At 40.6% G+C, this 20,591-nt stretch overlaps 1 protein-coding gene across 1 annotated transcript in view; it reads right to left on the bottom strand.

The window, feature by feature from the left end:
* Positions 1–8,125: 8,125 nt before the first annotated feature.
* Positions 8,126–20,591, bottom strand: part of LOC139043869 (centromere-associated protein E-like) — a 79,528-nt gene continuing 67,062 nt past the window's right edge. The window contains exons 39-43 of the mRNA XM_070503637.1: positions 14,996–15,108; positions 13,296–13,393; positions 11,501–11,684; positions 9,526–9,812; positions 8,126–8,481 (exon numbers count right to left, since the gene is read on the bottom strand). Of these exons, the coding sequence (XP_070359738.1) occupies positions 8,387–8,481; positions 9,526–9,812; positions 11,501–11,684; positions 13,296–13,393; positions 14,996–15,108 (777 nt within the window). The 3' untranslated portion in view covers positions 8,126–8,386. The remainder of the gene's footprint in view (positions 8,482–9,525; positions 9,813–11,500; positions 11,685–13,295; positions 13,394–14,995; positions 15,109–20,591) is intronic.

Below are 20,591 nucleotides of genomic sequence, written 5' to 3'. Positions count from 1 at the left end.
AGGCAGGCGGGGGCGGGCGCGCCAGGGGGGCGGGGCGGGGGGGCGTCAGGCAGGCGGGGGCGGGCGCGCCCGGGGGGGGGGGGCGGGGCGGGGTGGGGGTGGGGGGGCGTCGGGCAGGCGGGGGCGGGGGCGGGCGCGCCGGGGGGCGTCAGGCAGGCGGGGGCGGGCGCGCCGGGGGAGGCGGGGCGCGGGGCGAAGGCCCGAGGTGTGGCCCGGTCTCGCGCGCTCCTTCCCGCGTCCCAGCCGGCGTCGCACCCGGGCCTCCCACCAGCCGGCCCAGCGGGCCTCGTGTCGCCCGGACCCCTGCCGTCCAGCCCTCGGCCGCCCGGGGCCCGCGGCGTCCACGCGCGGACAGGAGGCGGGCGTTCCAGGGGGTGCCCCGCCGTCCCCGCCCCTGCCCGGGCGCTCGCTCCCTCTGCTCCCAGCGCTGCCCCGAGCTGCCGGCGCCCGACTCCGGGACCAGCTCGCCGCTGCCGGAGGCGCTCCGACCGCGGCCGCCCTCGCCAGCCACCAAGAAGCCCAGCCACTCTGAGGCAACGAAATTTTCACTGGTTTTCCCCCTTCTTACACGAGAGGTTCATACTCACTTTAAACTTGGGGAGAGTTGAGATATTTTCAATATGTACTTTAGGAATGAGAGACTCCAGGAACCTTTACCCACCCCCAGTCCTGAGCGTGCGGATCAAACGCTGTGACTTGAGCCCGTGCGCCCCGCGGCTCTGGGCGCCGGGCTCCGGGCGGCCTCCCCGCCTTTCTGGGCCCGGAGTTTGGAGCCGAAGGTTTACTGTTAGGTCAACTGCACTGCCACGCTAAAACAGAGTTTTTGGGAAAATGAGTTGCAAACATGGCCTGAAATGGTAAATTCCAACATGAAAAGCAAACGTGATGGCTTTCTTACTGTAAACACTGGAATCAAAGTGTTAATTTTTCGTTATCAGAGGCAGAGCATTTTCGGGAATTCTGTCTTCATGAACCCGGAAGAAAAATGTTCACTGAAAAATCCTCTCTTCTTTGGTTATTTTGAAAAACTTAAGATACCAGACTTCCAAATGCACCCTAATCCTGATCTAACTGCTAAGATTTCCTGAAATAAGTAACGTGCAGAGCAAAGCAACACATAAAAATTAAACATCTCCTTTTCCCAGTCCATTTAAAGTTTCATTGAAAAAATACCAGGAAATCTTACTTTAGAGTAGCAGCAGGTGGATGGCGTCCTCCAGGTCACTGCGCGAGCGGCAAACGGAGACCGACCTTCGTGCAGACAAGTCAGGCGCTTAATGATGAATGCTGGGATGTGTAGTTCAGGTTTCTTCCGAGTTTGCTGGTTCTGTTTCCTTGAGTTTTTAAGGATTCGCACATTGGTATACTCAATGTGTGTACGTGCTGCCGTCTAGTGGAGCTCAGGTCGAACTGCTAACTCCGAGTAAACGGTGAAAAGCGGAAAAAGCCCCCGCAGCATGCTCAGGACTGGAAACCACTCCCTTGGCTTTGACCCCTCTCAGTCCCTGTCGTTTGTGTCTACTACGTGCCGTTCTGCGGTGTTCAAGATGGAATGAGGCAGAAGTCGCATGTGGAAGACGGCAGAGCCGCGAAACAGAAGGAGCCCAGGTCACTGAAGATACTAGAGCCTTCTCTCCTGGCCCTTGACATGATTGCTGAGAGGGCAGCACACGTTCTCTCGCGTTGAAGGTATGGTTGTGGTTCTCTTGTGACGCGCCGTCTCTTCTAACACTAATACACGCTTAGTGGCGGAATGCAGGCGTCCTGACTGCACTGGCGGTGGCGTCAGGGAGCAGGTTGAGCCTCAGTGGGAGTGTGGAGGCTTCAAGGAAAGAACATGCTGGGTAAGAGCAAAAAGCCAAGTCTGGCTGAAGAGAACAGAGACACAAGAAGGAAAAGAAAGGACTGGGTCACGTGAGCCCTCTACACTAGGCTTCGTAACTCCAACTTTCTCAGGCAGGTAACTGAGCAGAGTGAGTGTGTAGGTTGTTTGTGCACGTGCTGTTTAAGTGGCTTCACTCAGCACCCACCCAACTCACTTTCACCTGCCTCCTACACTGTAAGGGTGATAAATAAATGACAAGCAGTAGGCTATATTGGAGGATATGAGGAAGCCATTTGGTTTGAAACTAATTTGACCTGACCTTGTTTTTCCAGAAAGGTCTGTTGAGCATGCATTGTACATCTGCTTTAAACGCTTACAATGTCCCAAAGACAAGAACAATGCCCTTAAAGATAAGGAGGTAGCTTCCCCCCACATCGGCATTTCCTTTAATATGCATCTCTCCCTAAACTAAGGATTAATTATGGACCTGCTGTGCTCACTGTGTGACCACCCACCTTGTGACCACTGACCTACTGACCTCTGACCTGCTGGGCCAGCAAAGCATCTCACGATAATTGTAAAAGGGATATTCCTGCCATATATGATGGATGCTCTTTGTTCCAAGACTGTGTATAACCACTCGGTACACCCCACTTCTTTGGTGCCCTTCCTTCCTTGGGGGAGGAAGGCCCCAGGCTAGTCCTCAGACCTGACTCATAATAAATTCACCCCAATTTTGATTTGTAGATTGATGTGGATTATTTGTGTCAAGGGGCTGAAAACAAAACTCTCAAATTGCCAGCTTCCTTTGCTGCTAGGGTTGGCCAATGAAATGTGGGCTGGAGTTTCTGAGGAGGCCTTTCTTCTTGGATAGAAAGGCCTTTGGCTTTTGCTCCTTCCTTTTTTGAGGGGGGGGGCGGTCCTGGAACGTGGATATGATGCCTTGGGACCTAGCAGCCATTTTGTGACTTGGTCTGAGGTCAGAGGCACACACTAAGGACAATAGGGAAGAAAAGGAACCTAGTTCCTTGAAGACAGGCTTAAGACAAAATCCCTAAAGTAACTCCTCTGGACTTCTTATGTGAGAAAAATAAACTTTAGTCACTTTTCAGGTTTTTTGTTCTTGGAGCTAAGTGTATCCGTAACAGTCACAGTGGTTAAGAACAGACTGTGGAGTCAGAAAGATGCAGGTAAGTCCCACATCTTTCCCTCACCAGCTAAGTGAGTAAGTTACCCAGCTGACCAAACCTGTTTCACATCTGTAAAATGAAGGTAGGCATAGCACCTACCTCAGGGATGTTGTGAGGAGGAAGGACTTGGCATGTACAATAGTTGTTACATTTGTACTTAAAAATGTGAATGATTATTAGAAATTCAATTATAATGGATGGTAAAAATTACCCTTAAAGATTTTTTAAAACCCTGCCCTAGTTTCTGCTTGTGTTCACATAAGGTCTTTGGTAAAACTGTCTCTCATTGCCCCACTGTAGCTTCTAACACTGGGTCTAATGACTGTAATCACACGCAGCTGTGCTCCTTGTGTTCCTAACAACATCTTTCCTTTCTTTTTTTTTATGCTTTTTTTTTGGTGAGGAAGACTGGCCCTGAGTTAACATGTTACCAATCTTCCTTTTTTTTTTTCCTCCCCAAAGCTCCAGTACATAGGTGTATATCCTAGTTGTAGGTCATTTTAGCTCTTCTATGTGAGACACTGCTACAGCATGGCTTGATGAGCGGTGGTAGGTCCACGCTCAGGATCTGAACCAGTGAGCCCCACGCCACCAAAGCAGAACATGCGAACTTAACCACTTGGCCATGGGGCCAGCGCCAATACCTTTCCTTTGACTTTTGAGGATTTTGGAATAGACTTTTTATGAATATGAGAGTTCCCTAATCAAGGCCAACTCAGGTACCTCTTTCTCGATGCAGCTGTCTTCAGCCTCCCTTTATTCACAGATCTTCAACAATTATGCTTACTCTACGACCGCCTAAGTCACATGGTATTGCAGATATTTGCTTACCCCCTGTATAGTCAGTGGACTAAATTTGTTTAAGGTTAGGGACCATATCTTTTTCACCCTTACATTGTGATCAGCTCATATTAAAAGTATGAGTTATTTGTTTTCCAGCTACAACATGAGTCCCACAAAGGCAGTGCCTTTCGGTGCCTAGACCAGTGATCAGCACACAGTAGAAGGTAGTTAAATATTTGAGTATGAATGGCAGGCTCTCAATAAGTTTCCTGAACATGATTCTGCTAGGCTCTCAAGAAAATGTTTCCTATGAACAATACTGTATTTTGTCTTCTCTGGTCCTGACTTGACTTTTCAGATTTTAGCGTCGTCTGACCATCTTACTGCTTTTTAACATTCTCGCAAGTTTCCATTGCTAACTTTCATCATTGTTCCTTCACAATCTTTCATCATGACACTGAAACTCAGGTCATAAGAGTTAAGCAACATTCTGAGGGAGACATCAGCAAGATGGAGGAATACAAAGTCCCAGCTCTTCTTCCCTGACAGAGACACTGTCTTAACAGCAATACATGGACCAAAGTATCTTTGTGAGAACTTCAGAAGCCAGGTAAGAAGTTGCAGTCCCCTGGGTAAGGGCAAAGCTAACAACTTCCACCCTGAAACTAGGCAGAAGAGCCCTTTCATTTTCCCTGCGACCACCTCTCCCCCAAGCCAGCACAGCTCACCCCTGCTTACAGCTCCTCCATCGTGAGGAGCAGGGGAAAGAAAAGAGAGGAAAATTCATTCACAGTTCCGTCTTTTTGGAGAGCTGCCTGAAGGACTGGTTTCTGTCTCACTTGACCCGAACTGCTGATGGAACTGGCATGGTCTGGCACCAGACAGAGCCTAGCGTGGCTCAGCACCATCAGGAGTAGGTGCCCAACTCGAAGCTTCATCCTCGGGAGGGAGGGAGGGAGGAGAGCAGAGCGTGTGTCTTATGTGCCAGCGTTTTGGAGGGCTGCCATTGGGACTGGTTTCTATCTCACCTGATTTGGGGTGCTGATGGGAGCTGACGTAATTTGGATGCCTGGGGGCCAATGAGAACAAAGGAGAGTGGGGTGGCTTCCTGATGCAGCACCAAAGAAGCTGCAGTACTACAGACAGATATTAGAGGGAGCAAGAGATTATGAGCTCCTGAAAAAGAAACTGGCAAACCTCTCTAATTGGCAAATCACACACACAAGCCTAGAGAGTCACATCTGCCCAAAAGCTTTCAGAGGGCCCACAATCTATAACTGGGCTGACTGATGAAGGTCTTCCCCTGTATGAAGCAGCCCATAAAGACTGGAAGAGGTGGCTATTTTTCAAATGCATAAAAGTCAGCAAAAAAATCAAAAGGCACACAAAGAAACAGAGAAACACGATGCAATCAAAGAAACAAACTAAATCTCCAGAAACCAACTCCAAAGAAATGGTGACCTATGAACAAATACCTGACAAACACTTGAAAATAATAGTTTTAAGGAAGCTCAATGATCTACAAGAGAACACCAATAGACAGCTAAATGAAATCAGGAAAATGATGCACAAACAAAATGAGAATATTAAAGAGATGGAAACTATAAAAAAGGACCAAACAGAAATTCTGGAGCTGAAGAATACAAATAACTAAAATGAAAAATTCACAGAGGGGTTCAATAGCAGACTTGATCAAGCAGAAGAATCAATAAGTTGAAACCAGGTCATATGAAATTACTCAGTTAGAGAAGAAAAAAGAAAAAAGAATAAAGAAAAGTGAAGAGAGCCTAAGGTACTTATGGGACATCAGCAAGTGGACCAATATATGCATCATGGAACTTCCAGAAGGAAAGAGAAAGGGACAAAAGATTTATTTGAGGAAATAATGGCCAAAAACTTCCCAAATCTGAGGAATGAAAGATATCCAAATTCAAGAGTTAAGCAACATTCTACTAGACTGGATATCTGAAGACTGATCTTATATATATATATAATTTCTATTGAGTTCATAAGAGTTGACATCATTGTGAAATTTCAGTTGTACATTGTTTCTTGTCTGTCACCACGTAAGTGTTCTCCTTCACCCCCTATGCCCACCCCTCACCCCCTTCCCCTGGTAACCACTGAACTGTTTTCTTTGTCCATGTGTTTGTTTATATTCCACATGTGAGTGAAATCATCTGGTGTTTGTCTTTTTCAGTCTTACTTCCCTTAGCATAATTCCCTCCAGGTCCTTCCATGTTGTTGCAAATGGGATGGATCCGTCTTCTTTTAATGGCTGAGTAGTATTCCATTGTATATATACCACATCATCTTTATCCAATCATTGGTCAATGGGCACTTGGGTTGCTTCCAGGTCTTGGCTATTGTGGATAGTGCTGCTATCAACACAGGGGTGCATATGTTCTTTGGATTATTGATTGCAAGTTGTTTAGGTAGATACCCAGTAATGGAATAACTGGATATGGTATTTCTATTTTTAGTTTTCTGAGGAACCTCCATCTTGTTTTCCATAGTGGCTATACCAGTTTGCAGTCCCACCAGCAGTGTATGAGGGTTCCCTTTTCTCCACACCCTCTCCAACTTTTGTTATTTTTAGTCTTAGTGATTATAGCCATTTAAACAGGTGTAAGGTGGTATCTTAGTGTAGTTTTGATTTGCATTTCCCTGATGATTAGTGATGTTGAACATCTTTTCATGTGTTTCTTGGCCATCTGTATATCTTCTTTGGAAAAATGTTCTTATCCCCTGATCATTTTTTGATTGTGCTGTCTTTTTGTTGTTCAGTTGTGTGAATTCCTTATATATTATGGAGATTAACTCCTTGTCAGATATATGATTTGCAAATATTTTCTCCCACTTGGTGGGCTGTCTTTTTGTTTTGATCCTAGTTTCTTTTGCCTTGCAGAAGCTCTTTAGTCTGATGAAGTCCCACTTATTTTTTTCTTCTGTTTCCCTTGTCTGAGAAGACCTGGTATTCAAAAAGATCCTTTTAAGTTTGATGTCAGTGAGTCTACTACCTATATTTTCTTCTAGGAGTTTTATGGTTTCAGGACTTATCTTCAAGTCTTTGATCCATTTTATTTTTGTGTATGGCATGAGATAATGGTCTACTTTCATTCTTTTGCATGTGGCTGTCCAGTTTTCCCAACACCATTTGTTGAAAATACTTTCCTTTCTCCATTGTATGTTCCCAGCTCCTTTGTCAAAGATTAGCTGTCCATAGATGTGTGGTTTTCCTTCTGGGCTTTCAGTTCTGTTCCACTGATCTGTGTGTCTGTTTTTGTACCAGTACCATGTCATTTTGATCACTATCGCTTTGTAGTACACTTTGAAGTCAGGGATGGTGGTACCTCCAGCTTTGTTCTTTTTTCTCAGGATTGCTTTAGCAATTTGGGGTCTTTGGTTGCCCCATATGAATTTTAGGATTCTCTGTTCTGTTTCCATGAAGAATGTCATTGGGATTCTGATTGGGATTGCATTACATCTGTAGATTGCTTTGGGTAGTATGGACATTTTAACCGTGTTTATTCTTCCAATCCATGTGCGTGGAATCTCTTTCCATCTCTTTATGTCATCATCTATTTTTAAGACTGATTATATTTTTAATGGCCTTAAAGTCGTTTTATTACCCAGGTGAACATACCTACTACTTTGCAATACTCTTATTCAGTGGAGGAGTGAACATCGTAGAGAATCAACCTGCAGCTCTGTAATCATGTCTGGTTTGGGTGCAGAGGAGAAACCAAACTCCCAAGGGACAGGCCTGAGGGACAGCGTTATAGGAAGGCACAGTTTCACTTCACCCTAGTGAACCTGTGACAGTGTGTTAAGGTAAGGGAAATAACCAATTCATAGACTTTAACAGTGATGGCTATGATACAATTAATAATCTCTCCCTTTGAATAAGTCTTCTTACCAAAGAGCCAAGAATGCCTTGAAATCACTAACTCTGTTCTAAACCTTATGCAACTTGCTGTTTTATATGGTTTTTCAAAGTCATATGATATAAAAGTACTATCAGATACTCTCTAAAACCACAGTTCTTAACCTCTTATAGAGTAACAGACCTCTCAGAGAGTATGTTATAAGAAAGTAGGGACCCTAGTATCCTAGAAAACTGAATCCACACACAAAAGATAAAATTTCAGAGGTTTTACAGATTGTGTGAAGCCCATCCATAGATGCTTTATGTGTTGCGGGGAGCCCAGGTTTAGGAATTTTGTTAATTAAATGATGCTTTAATTTATGTATTATCTAAGTCACATGTGGATAACGAGATTAATGAAAATGTATACATTTTATGTATACACGGAAAGACTGGAAATTTCCTTCAATAACTTTATTCTTCACAAAATATATAAATAAATAAAACAATTCAACTTCTAAAGTATTACCACATTCAGGAAGAAGGCAGTCTATCACCATTCTAAATGACTGGAATGCCTCAATTTCTAATGGCAAAGTGCAAACTGAATTGAAATTAAGTTGGACTGTGACATCATTGCCAGGGATAGAAAAATAAAGTAACAAATACAGTCATTTCTAAATAAGGAACACTAGGCCCCTAGAAAAGTGACAGCAGAGTTTACTGAGTCTTGCACTCGGGCACAGCTTGTCCTGAGGAGGCGTGCCAAGGGCCTGGCTGAGGATCCACACTCTCTGCTCCAGCAGTTTGTTCTTCTGAGAAAAAAATGGAAAGCAAAAGTCATCTTATTAAAAAACACGTTTGGTTGCAACACAACATACAGCTTATATACAGTTTACCTTACAGCTGAGGTAATGTTTTCAAATTGATAACCCATTATGTTCTCCTGCTGTTCTTTAACATCTTTCAACGGCTTCCTCTAGCATGCTCCCAGGATGAAGTAAAAATTCCTCTCCACAACCCACAAAGTCCTGCGCATCTGGCTCTTCTCTCTCTGGCTTCACCGACTTCACCCAGAGGAACCTGTGTGCACTGCGCTCTGGCCACACGTGGTTTTCCAACCCTTCCCCTGGTTACGGTCTCTCCCAGCTGGGCCGACCCTGTTCCCTCTGCCTGAATCGCCTTCCCCTCCCCTCTTTGTTAAGCTAACTCACCTTAACCTGTTAGATCTCAGTCCCCTTCTTCAAGGAAGACTTCCTTATGTTCCTAAAACAACCTATTAAAAACTCATAGGCTTTTGAACTCTAGAACTGTACCTTTTTTGACTACTTGATCACTGTCTATACCCACTAGACTGTGAACTCCAGGAAGGCAGGGGCCATATCTGGTTTGGTTATCAATGTACCATCAGGGTGCAATATGTGACACATAGGTGGAGACCAAAAATTTCTGTTCATTGAATGAATATGTAAATGATATAAGTCTATGATCTGGCTTGTGTAAAATGAATATAATGCTACTGGAAATACTGGCCCATTGAATTGATAAGAAGGTCTTTTGCAGTAAAAGTAGTTATGTTTGTAGGATGGTGTCTCTCTGTGTCCTCGAGAGCTGCTTGTCTATCTGAGGGAAAAGTTGAAGGTTCAGGAGGCAGAATAAGACTTCCCTCGGGGTAAAAAGTGATTTCACTTCAGTGCTGTGCTTTGGAGAAACTTCTCACAGAGACAGCAAATGACATCTCTGCAGAGCAGCTTCTCCATGACATCTTCTCTTGTCTAAACTTGCCCTTTGGGGCCACAGGTGACAAATGAGTTCCAACCGTTATCCCCGATCCCCAAGTAACCAGTATATTTACCCACCTGGGCGGAGGCCTAGACTTGAGTTATCAAAATAGCGAACTGGGTGAGGTGCTGGGAAAGACTTTGATCGGCCATCAAAAAACCAAGATTTCGGTGAGTCCTTTGGCACAGGATCTTGTAAATTCTGTTCCTTGCATTGAGAAGGCGTATGCTGTCTCTCTTGAGAAGCTGGTCCGGTCGCTTTAGGAGACTTTGGAGAATTCTCACAAGTCACTTCTTTGTGAGCTTCTCTTTTAAGAGTTCTCTCCTTCCACATTTTGACCTCATTGGAAAGATGATGATTATTGCTTAAATGTGGGGAAAAATAAAAGAGACTGTAAGACTGCTCAATTCCAGAAATATATTCATATTTACATAAAATTTTTTTTCTTAATTGTGGTAAAATATATGTGACATATAATTTACCATTTTATCATATTTACATTTTAATTTCAACCTAATGCTTCCTAAGTTTGGATTATTTCCACAGTTCAGAAAATGAAATGAGGTCAATATAAATTGAAAAATTGTACTAAATCTCCGTGATCACAGAATCTTGAAAAGTATGATATTAGGTTTCAAATGAATCAGTGATGTCGTCCAGCATGGTTTATCTACTGATACTCTGTGGCAATAATTTGATAAGTTAGTCTTCTGGATGGATAAATCTTTAATGTACCTTTGTTATTTTAAAAGATATATTACACTGTGCTTTTCTGGATTACTTATAGTGTTGCTTCCCACAGGAAATGCTGCCTGCATTTATTCACTCCTTCAGAGAAGCCTGGGAAGCAATCCTAGGCCCTGCTCTCCTTTCTTTGATCAGTCAGCCAAGTGTGTTGATACAACCTCACACTTTTGGGTTCCCCCCCATTCTGCTCTAGCAGCTAGAGACGCCGTATGAGCTCATTAGGCCCCAGCTTAAAATCCTCCAGTGGTGGTAATCCTCCCGTTACATTTAGGAGACCACCCCAGCTGCCTCAGAATGACCTGCAATGTGTAATCTGGACCAGTGGCCTCTGGCATCGCATCTTGCACTTACTCTGCCTCATTCTGTATGCTCTGGCCACACTGCATGTCTTTCTGTTCCACTTTCCTCTTTGACTCAAAGCCTGTGCACATGCTGTTCCCTCAGCCTAGAAGGCTTAGCCATCTCTCCTGTCATCAAGCCTAACTGCTACTCATTTTCAGATCTACTCTTACATATTAGTTTCTTGATCACCGCCCCTCCCCACATCTAGATAAGGTCTGATCCCTCTGTTGGACCCTTTCATAATGTCCTGTTTGCTTTTTTTGTTGTTTAATAGCCTCACACAGAACAGTAGCTATTTGCATATTTATTTAATGCCTATTTTTCTTCTATTGCATCATTAGTAAAGATTAGCACAAGATTCTAATCTTTGGTAGAAGCCAATTAATTAAATTTTTTACAACTGTTTATAAAGGTTAATGGGCTACAATAATGGACCTCAGGGATTCTCCTTTGAGTAAAGCCTCACTGACTTGGGCATATTTGTGGCATATTTAAGCTCCCCTCAAAGATCTTGGTTTACTTTTTGGTTCTTGGCTTAGTTAAAAACAGGCTTAGCTAAAATCAGTTGATGGGCCAGCCCTGTGGCCTAGTGGTTAAGTTCCGGGCACTCCACTTTGGCAGCCTGGGTTTGGTTCTCGAGTGTGGACCCACATCACTCTGTTAGTGGCCATGCTGTGCTGGCAGCCCACATACTAAAAATAGAGGAAGATTGGCATGTTAGCTCAGGGCGAATCTTCCTCAGGAAAAAAAAAAGGTCAGTTGATGGATAGCAAACCTCTGGAATGGTGCTACCATATTCTCATTCCTTTTAAAAAAGACACATTACATGAGCTCTAAAAATTACTTCCCCTATATGTGTGAGGGGTTGCCCACTGCAAAAAATATATATGCATGTGTAGGCATCATCCTCTCCCACACGTACCACCATAAGCATAATTCCTGTATCAGGTAAGCAGATCTTACCTTAACAGTTCATTCCTTTGCTTTGTTAACTGTTCATTTTGCTGCTTTAACTTAGAAATTTCCTTTTCTAGCCATATATATTCACTTTTCAAAATAAAAGCTTTTGTGAGTTGTACAATGCCGCTGCCACCCCCACAGGTTAAGGGTTTCCTTGAAGGCTGAGAATCAGTATGTTCTGATATCACTGTGGGAGGCAAACACACAGACAGGTGATAATTTTAATTATCTCCAAAGTTCACAATAAAGCAAACATTAGTAAGTTCAATAAATCACTATAAAAAACAAAACATCTCAGCACCATCTCCCTGAACGTCATCCTTGACTTCCTCCTCTTCCCTCACCTCCTATGCCAATTCCATCATGGATTCTAAGTATCTGCGGAACCCCTGCTTCTCTCCACCCACTACCTCCACCACCACCACCTGCTAGGATCACTCACGGTGACGGCAGCAGTCGGAGCTGCCCTTCACTGTCTACTCTCGACGCCAGTGGGGTCCCCTGGAGGGCTGCTTCCACCACACAGCGTGTGTGGGGTCCACCCCAAGGCAGTCAATGTGCTCCCAATACTCAACACGTATTTGTTAACTAAATAAACCTTAGACTGCTATTAAAGAATATACTATTCAGTATTTTACACCATATGTGTACAAGTAATGTAAAGAACTGTTTTGTAAATTTTAGGTAAAATTGCATAAAAGTGTGAGGTGCTTAGAAAGTGGAATGATCCACTGGGTCACTGACTGTTTACAAGGGAGGGGCAAGATGAGTGTGGGGAAGACACTCAATGTCCATTTCCTTTTGAATTATTCTGAATTCAGGTACAACACGTACCTGAAAGTCACAAATTAGAAGGAATCATCCTGACCCTTCTCTAACAACAAAAGTTCTATTTTTACCCCTTGAAGTTTTCCAGGTAGGAGCTGCAATTATCCTGCAATGGACACTAGGGCAGTTCAAACTAAACAAGCACCAGACAATGCGTGGACAATAATACACACAAACATCATCTTGCATTTGCCTGACATTTAGAATTTTCAGTGTGCTTTCACACACAACTTTTAGCCTGATCCTTACAAGTCTATATCCAATCTAGAAGGTCAGGCGTTCTCCTCATGATTTCACAGGCTGTTAAGTGAGGGCAGTCAGCTTAGAGAACTGTTCGTGACGTTATTTCGATGCTGGACCCACTACACAAAGCTGCCCCAAGTACTGTTCAGCATTCTCTCTTTTCAAATGAAACATAAGAGACAGAAATATGGGAAAAGATACAGTTTGAGGAATGTATATGCAGAAATTTGATGATTAGATTTGAAAACTGTATCTAAGATAAGTTTCAAAGAGTTTGCCAGTAAGCATCAAGTCTGTATTTTCAGTACCAACAACAAGTAGGATAATATTTACTGTATACTATGTTTTTACAGTGCACATGGTTAAAATCTATTAAGATATGCTTGTGTTTTATTGGGAAGGGTACGTCTACCTTGACAGGTAAGTCATTCTTGTATACTACTGAAGGTATCTTCACTAATATGTAAAGATCTGATAGCGCACAGGTTACATTCATAGTTTTTAAGAATCTATAATGGATAAATAGTTGAGATTACAGGAAACTTAAGGAGGTATCACAGGATAAATATGATCTCAATGAATTCATTTTAAAAATAGTTCTTTATAAATTAGTGATTAACAGGTTTATTCTTGACTGTCATATATATAATAGCAGTCTTCAAAATGTGTAAGTATACTGAGAAGTAAGATGGAAAAAGATCTGGAAATATCAGCATTTTCTACTTACTTGAAGTATCTTGGGCCTGCTGATTTCGTCTAAGATTTTCTCTCAATAGCCTTATAACTTCTTTTTGATGTTCTACAGTGGCTTTTGTACAAGTAATTCTATTAAGAATAACAACAGAAATATGTAAAAGGCCAGCAACTAATTTTTAATGGAAGAATAAACAGAACTGCTGTCAAGAATTTTCTGATAAGATACATCACATTGATATGATATGCATAAGCAGCAGTAGGTAAGCCCTCACGATACCCCCTGGTATCATGCACTTTATAGCCATAAATAACACCATCAAATTGGAAGTGTTCTGTTTGGCTGCAGGGGCAATTTTTTTTTAACATTGAGAAACCAATTCTTTTAAAATTTCTGAAAGCCCAATAGGTATTATTAACTGGATATTGAGCAAAATTACATTCAGGGGCACCATAAAACAAATAATTGGGTTGTTATCATGAGGTCCTAGAAACCTCTTGAAGGTACAACAATTACCAAAGCGTAAAACCAAAAGCACCTTCTGTATACACTGTAAGGAAAGCACACTCGACTGCAGCTCTGATCTGAGGTGACACAGTCAGAGGTCACAGTCTGCTCATTGCACCCAGGAGAAAAAGACATTCTGTTAATTATTTGCTTGAGTGTTAATTGGCAATGCTAAATTATGAGACTTTCTGCCTTTCTTAGAGACTGAAAGTATCTGCTGATTCTATTCTATATAAAATTGCTTTGCATTTATTTAAAAAAATTTTTTTCTTTTGAGGAAGATTAGCCCTGAGCTAACATCTGCCACCAATCCTCTTTTTGCTGAGGAGGACTGGCCCTGAGCTAACATCGGTGCCCATCTTCCTCTACTTTATATGTGGGATGCCTACCACAGCATGGCTTGACAGGTGATGTGTAGGTCCACACCTAGGATGGTGAACCCTGGGCCACCGAAGCGGAATGTGCAAACTTAACCACCGTGCCGCTGGGCTGGCCACTAAAATTGCCTTTTTAATGATGCTCCACTAAAACCAACAGTCCTATCAATAGAAGGCTGGTTAGAATGCATGAAGATTCAGAGTGCGACTTTTTGGGCAAAATTAGATATCATCATTAAACATTTATTAAACATTTACAGGAAGAATAAAAAGTGTGAGGAGTCAGAGGTGACATATTAATAAGTGGCAACATTATATTTCTAATTCAGTTTCCTTGACTCTCTGTTTAATGTTCTTTTCATTATGCTATACCACAAAGAACTTTAGGCATGCTATTGTATATGGTACTATACATAAATAAATCAATAAAAAGGGAATATGCTCTTGGGCACTAAGTACTACAATTTAAAAGGAAATAAAACCTTACACAAAAATACAATAGGAAGAACAAATGAAATTAAGAGAACCAACAGAAACCTTAGACAAACTGCTAAAAACACACACACGTTCTTAATATTCACTTTCAAACAAAAAAGGCCATTTTTAAGCTGTTCCTATATGATTGAACAAGAAGTATCCAAAGACATAGTATGTCAGTAATTGATCAGAATTGTGCTTGTTTTCAAAACCTTTGCATACATAATGAGAATTTAATAACTTTAAAATCTGTAGATGTTTGTATTTATTTTATAAAAAGCAATAACAATATCTTAATATATTTTAAATTTATACAGTTTAGAAAGGAAATTTAAGCTACTAAAGTCATATTCAATTAAGACAAAGACATACTCCTTTTCAAACTCCTTGGCATTTCTCATCTTCTCTAGGTCTATTTTCACCAGCTTTGTTTTGAGCTCTTCAATTTCTTCTTTATAGGGCTTAGCTCCTAAAGCAACTTTGTCCTAAAGGTTTTAGAGAAAAGAGAAATAAAGTAATTTTAGAGCAGTTTCAAAGACTTGTTAACTACCTAATATAGTAGGAACATTTTAAAACAGCAAACTCCAAACATATGAAAAGGAGGAAAGGCACAAATTTTAACCCTAAAATGAGTAACAAATAGATATTTGATGTGAAGTACATGTGAAGCTATTGGAAGCTAATGTGTAATTAGAAAACCTATGACTTCTATTTCTTAAAACAAATATTTTTCCCAATTAAAAAACAATATACTTAAACAAAATGAAACAGAAAGGTTGAAACGAATGAAATGGGTAGATAAAGGTAAATCAGGAAAATAAGACAAGAGATGAACAGTAATATAAATATCAAAGTAGAACTGAATTCAAGGCACAAAATATTATATAACATTATTGGGGATATTCTGTACTCAAGGTTGGTTCAATCTAGCCATACATCTACTTCGACTCAGAAAAAAAATCAGTCATATATACATACAAACATATACAAAAATCTTTTTTAATAAATAGGTTTAACTTTTTAGAGCAATTTTAGGTTTATAGACAAATTGAGCAGAGTACATAGAGTCCCGGTAATACCCGTGTCCTCCCCTAGTTTCTCCTATTATTAACATCTTAGTGTGGTATGATTGTTACAAATGATGAGCCAATATCGATACATTATTAACTGACGTTCACAGTTTACATTAGAGTCTATTGTTTGCATTGTATAGTCCATGGGTTTTGACAAATGTATGACACGTGTTCATCATCACTGTATCATGCAGAATAGTTTCACTGCCCTAAAAATCTCCTGTGCTCCACTTATCCATCCCTCCACCCTCCCCCAGAACCCTTAGTAATCATTGATCTTTTCCTGTTCGCCTAGTTTTGCCTCTTCCAGAATGTCATACAGTATGCAGTGTTTTTAGATGGGCTTTTTAAAATTAGCAATGTGCATTTAAGGTTCCTCCATGTCTTTTGTGGCTTGATGGCTCATTTCTTATTATTGCTGAATAAATCATTCATTTCTTTTATTGCTGTTACCACAGCCATACTATGGATTACTATTATATATTGAATACAAAAATAAACCCATCTAAATAGGGACCCAGAGAGCTCTTCATTCCTCTAGGCGTTACCCCCAGTGCCTATAAAAACATTTGCACACACACGTAGTTAGCAAAGACTAAAAAGATGCAAGCTTCCAAAGCTGAGATGCTCAGCTTAAGGAGGTTGCTGACTAGGTCAGATAAGCCCATTCTGGGAGGAGCCCAGTATTTGCTCAGTCATGGCACCAGTAAAATACCCTGGCTTTCTGGACCAGATGCTGATATCAGGGACTCCTTGAGCATATGACTGGCTGGAGTGGTGTCAGTTTTGTAAGAAACTGCCAAACTCTCTTCTAAAGTGGCTACTGTACCACTTGCATTCCCACCAGCAGTGAGCAAGAGCTCCTGGCCCCACTCCTTGCCAGCATTTAGTGTAGTCAGTGTTCCGGATTTTGGCCATTATATTTTGAGATACAGTGGATGTACAGTGGTATCTCATTGTTTTTTAATTTGCAATTTTCTAATGACATATGATGTGGAGCATCTTTTCATATGCTTATTTGCCATGTGTGTATCTTCTCTGGTGAAGTGTCTGTTCAGATCCATTGCCTATTTTTAAATCAGGCTGTTTGCTTTCTAATTATTGAGTTTTAAGAGTTCTTTGTATATTTTGGATAACAGTTCTTGAAAGATATGTGTTTTGCAAAGATTTTCTTCCAGTCTGTGGCTTGTCTTTCATAGGGCAAACATTTTTAATTTAAATGAAGTCCAGTTTATCAATTTTTTTCCTTCATAGATTATGCTTTTGGTGTTGTATGTAAAAAAAGTCAATGCCAAACCCAAGGTCACCTCGATTTTCTCCTACGTTATCTTCTAGGCATTTTCTAGTTTTGTGTTTTAGATTTAGGTTACAATCAATTGAGTTAATTTTTGTGAAAGGTGTCCAGTTGTTCAGCACCGCTAGTTGATAAGACTATCCTTTTCCATTGAATTGCCTTTGCTCTTTTGTCAAAGATGACCTGACTATATTTGTGTGTATATATTTCTGGGCTCTCTATTTTGTTCCATTGATCTACTTGTATACATTTTGATTTAAAAGTTCAAAGAACTCTAAAAATATTTATTCATTTATGACACCTAAAAGAAAATTTCAATATATTCTAAAAATGGAGAAATTGCAGTAATTTTTTTGCCACAATATAATGAAATAAATTAGTCATATATAACAGTTTTAAAACAATTCTTGAGTAAAAGAAATTGAAATTGGAAATACTCTCTTAGAAATGAAAGACAGTGAGAATTCCTTATTTCAAACACATGACGTGTGCCCAAGCTGCACTCAGAAGCGCTGACAGCCTTAAACATCCTCTAGCCGCCTGAGGAGTCTGAGCGCCTGTGTTCTCAGTGAACAGCACCTGCTCATCCTATTTTAGATGGAGTCTGCTGAGAAACTTTCTTTGCTCTACCAGAAAAAGAATTCCTTTGAGATTCTGATTTGAATTACATTAACTTTAGAAATTAATTTGGGAAAAACTGATGGTTGTACAGTATTTAGGTTACAACCTAGGAAATGGCATATTTCTTATTTTAAACCACATGCTCTCCTATATTTCCTTTTAGAGTTTTGTTGTTCTTTTCATATATGTTGTCTCATTTTTTGTTAAGGTTAGTCACTTGAGCATTTTATATTTTGTGCCAGTTATAAATAAGATCTTTTTTTCCCACTGTGCAGGATGTCCCTAAAGTACTAGCACAGTTTGAATTTTTAACAAATTTACTGCTACTTGATATAAATAATTTGTAAAGATACAACAGAGGAAATGTATCAAGATTTAAACAAAACTGTTAATGAGTCATTTGTTCAAATTACTTTCTTCTATATTCACTTAATAAACCCTACATTATATTGGACAGCTATATCCAGGTGAATTAAAATAGTGGTGAATAGGTTAAAAGTTAATATCTTTGCATTTTACTATGCCAAATCTCGAGTTAAATATACTGTTGCATTTTATAGAATATTTATATAAAATACAGAAACAGATTCTTAAAAATTCAAACTGTATAAAGATTTTATGGATACCCTATACTTTGTTTTCTTTCCTCATGGATGCTGTACAATGGCATACTCTATTATATTATCTAAATGGTTACTTTTAGTATGCAGGAAAGATATTCCTCTCTCCATAGACACCTGTACCAATCTATACTGAGTGTGGAGAAATTTGTCGCTTACTCCCTTTTTCTTGAAACACTAGCTTCACTTATATGAAGAAACTGGAACCACTCTGTTGCCCAGACCCCCTTTTCTTTTTCACTCACTGGCTGCTCCATCTCAGCATCATTTGGTTACTCCACATCTCCTCTCCATTATGCTTATGCCCTCGTCCAGTCTCATGATTTTTATACGCTGATGATTCCCCAAACTTAAACCTCTCGCCTATATCTTGCTCAGACTCAGATATTCAATTGCCTAAGTCATATCTCAACTTGGGTGTCCCCAGTGGGCATTTCCAATTCAGCATGTCCAAAACTGAACTTTCCTGGTTTCAAACTTCCTCTTCTGGCAGTCTTTCCCATTTCCGTATGTAGCAACTCTATCTTCTTGGCTGCTCAGGCCAAAAACTTTGGAATCATCTCTGACTCCAAGAAATACGAGAGGTACGTGTTTGGCTTTCTCTTTGATAAATTGAATCTAAATATTTTGCAAAAAAAAAGAAATATGAGAGGAAGAGACATGTGCCACTTCTGGGCCAGAGCCTTTATGAGTACAGATTTTAAGACAATTTTTAGCTTCTCCATCTTGTCCCTTTTCTGTGAGCCTGAGCACGGACAGCTTACAACTGGGCTTTAACCATGCAGATGAAAACAGCACCAAGGAAGTGCTGGAGAAACAAGATGGGAGAAACGGGGGCCTCTGAATGACCATGTGGAAAGGAGCCACTTGCCAAGCTGGAACCCACACTTTTACGTGTGAAATAAGCTTCTGTTTTGTTTGAGCCATTGCATTTTGTGGTTCCCTTTGTTGTAGGAGCTGGCACGTCACTAACAAACACGCCTTCCTGGATTCTATTTTCAAAGGGCAGCCTTTAAAAATTTAAGTCAGACTATATCATTTTGCCAAAATCCTCTGATGACTTCCCATCTCATCCAGAATAAAACCCAAAGTGCTTACAAATAGCTTTCAAGATGCTTTATGATTTGGCTCTCTGCTACTTCTCACCTATTTCCCCTTCTATCCTTGCCCACGCTGCTCAGGAGACGCTGGCTTTCTTGCTGTTTCCTTGAATACATCTCAACTACTTCTGTGTTGCGGCCTTCGCATTTGCTACTTCTTTTGCCTAGAAGGCCCTTCCCTACCAGACAGCTCACACCATCACTTCGTCATCTTAATTGTGCGGCTCTCCTCAACTCCCCTTACAAAATCACACTCCTACTCACACCCACTCTCACCCTGCACCTATATACCTCTGTCTGGCTTAATATTTTTCCATTGCACTTCTCACCGTTTAACAAACATATATACTTGTTTATTTTCTGACTTCATGAAGCAGAATGTAAGCCTCTTCAAGGAGGCTTTATTTTTTTTCCATTGCAGTACACATGGCATCTAGAACAATGACCAACACATAGTAGGTATTCAACAAATACTTGTTGAATGAATAAAAATGTGATCATTTAGTTATTTGAAGTATTAAAAAATTACTCTCAAAGATTTTAAAGCTTTACAGTTGATTTTCTTGGTTTTTAGCTATACTAACAATTTCTAAAAACAAAATTAAGATTATTTTCTCTTGCCTCTCTGTTTCATGTCTCATTGAAAGAACCAGAATTTTTAGAACAATGTTAAATAATGAAAAGAGTAGGCATTCTTGGCTTGTTTCTAATTTTTGAATGAAGAGAAGAGACACTGGAGCAGGAACAGTGAACAAAATGCCTATTAGGATCCGACCCAAGTAGCAGAAGAGTGAGAAGTAGCTGTGGCTCAGACGAGGAAGGAAGGCTGTGATGAAGGAGGGTGCGACTTGTGTAACGGCATTCAAGCTCAAAAACATTTCAACTCTGCTCTTTCTAGAGAAAACAGGTTAGATTAAGCCCATAGGCTACCAGGTGGGACTCAATAACAGGGGATTAAGTAGAAAAAAATATAATTTTAAAATGTACTTATCTAACAGAGTATTAAATATTTAGATAAGAAGCATATTTTTTTGAAAAATAAAAAGAAAGTCTCAACAAGAAAAAAACCAACAACTCAATTAAAAAGTGGGCAAAAGATCTGAACAGAGATTTCTGCAAAGAAGATATATGGGTGGCCAACAGGCTCATGAAAAGATGTTCAACATCATTAGCTATCAGGGAAATGCAAATCAAAACTACAAGGAGATATCACCTCACTCTGGTCAGAATGGCTATAATTAACAAGACAGGAAACAACAA

Source organism: Equus asinus, unplaced genomic scaffold (genome assembly GCF_041296235.1).
Source record: "Equus asinus isolate D_3611 breed Donkey unplaced genomic scaffold, EquAss-T2T_v2 contig_4, whole genome shotgun sequence".
NCBI classification, from domain to species: Eukaryota; Metazoa; Chordata; class Mammalia; order Perissodactyla; family Equidae; genus Equus; species Equus asinus.
This window is presented reverse-complemented; position numbering and strand designations above follow the sequence as displayed.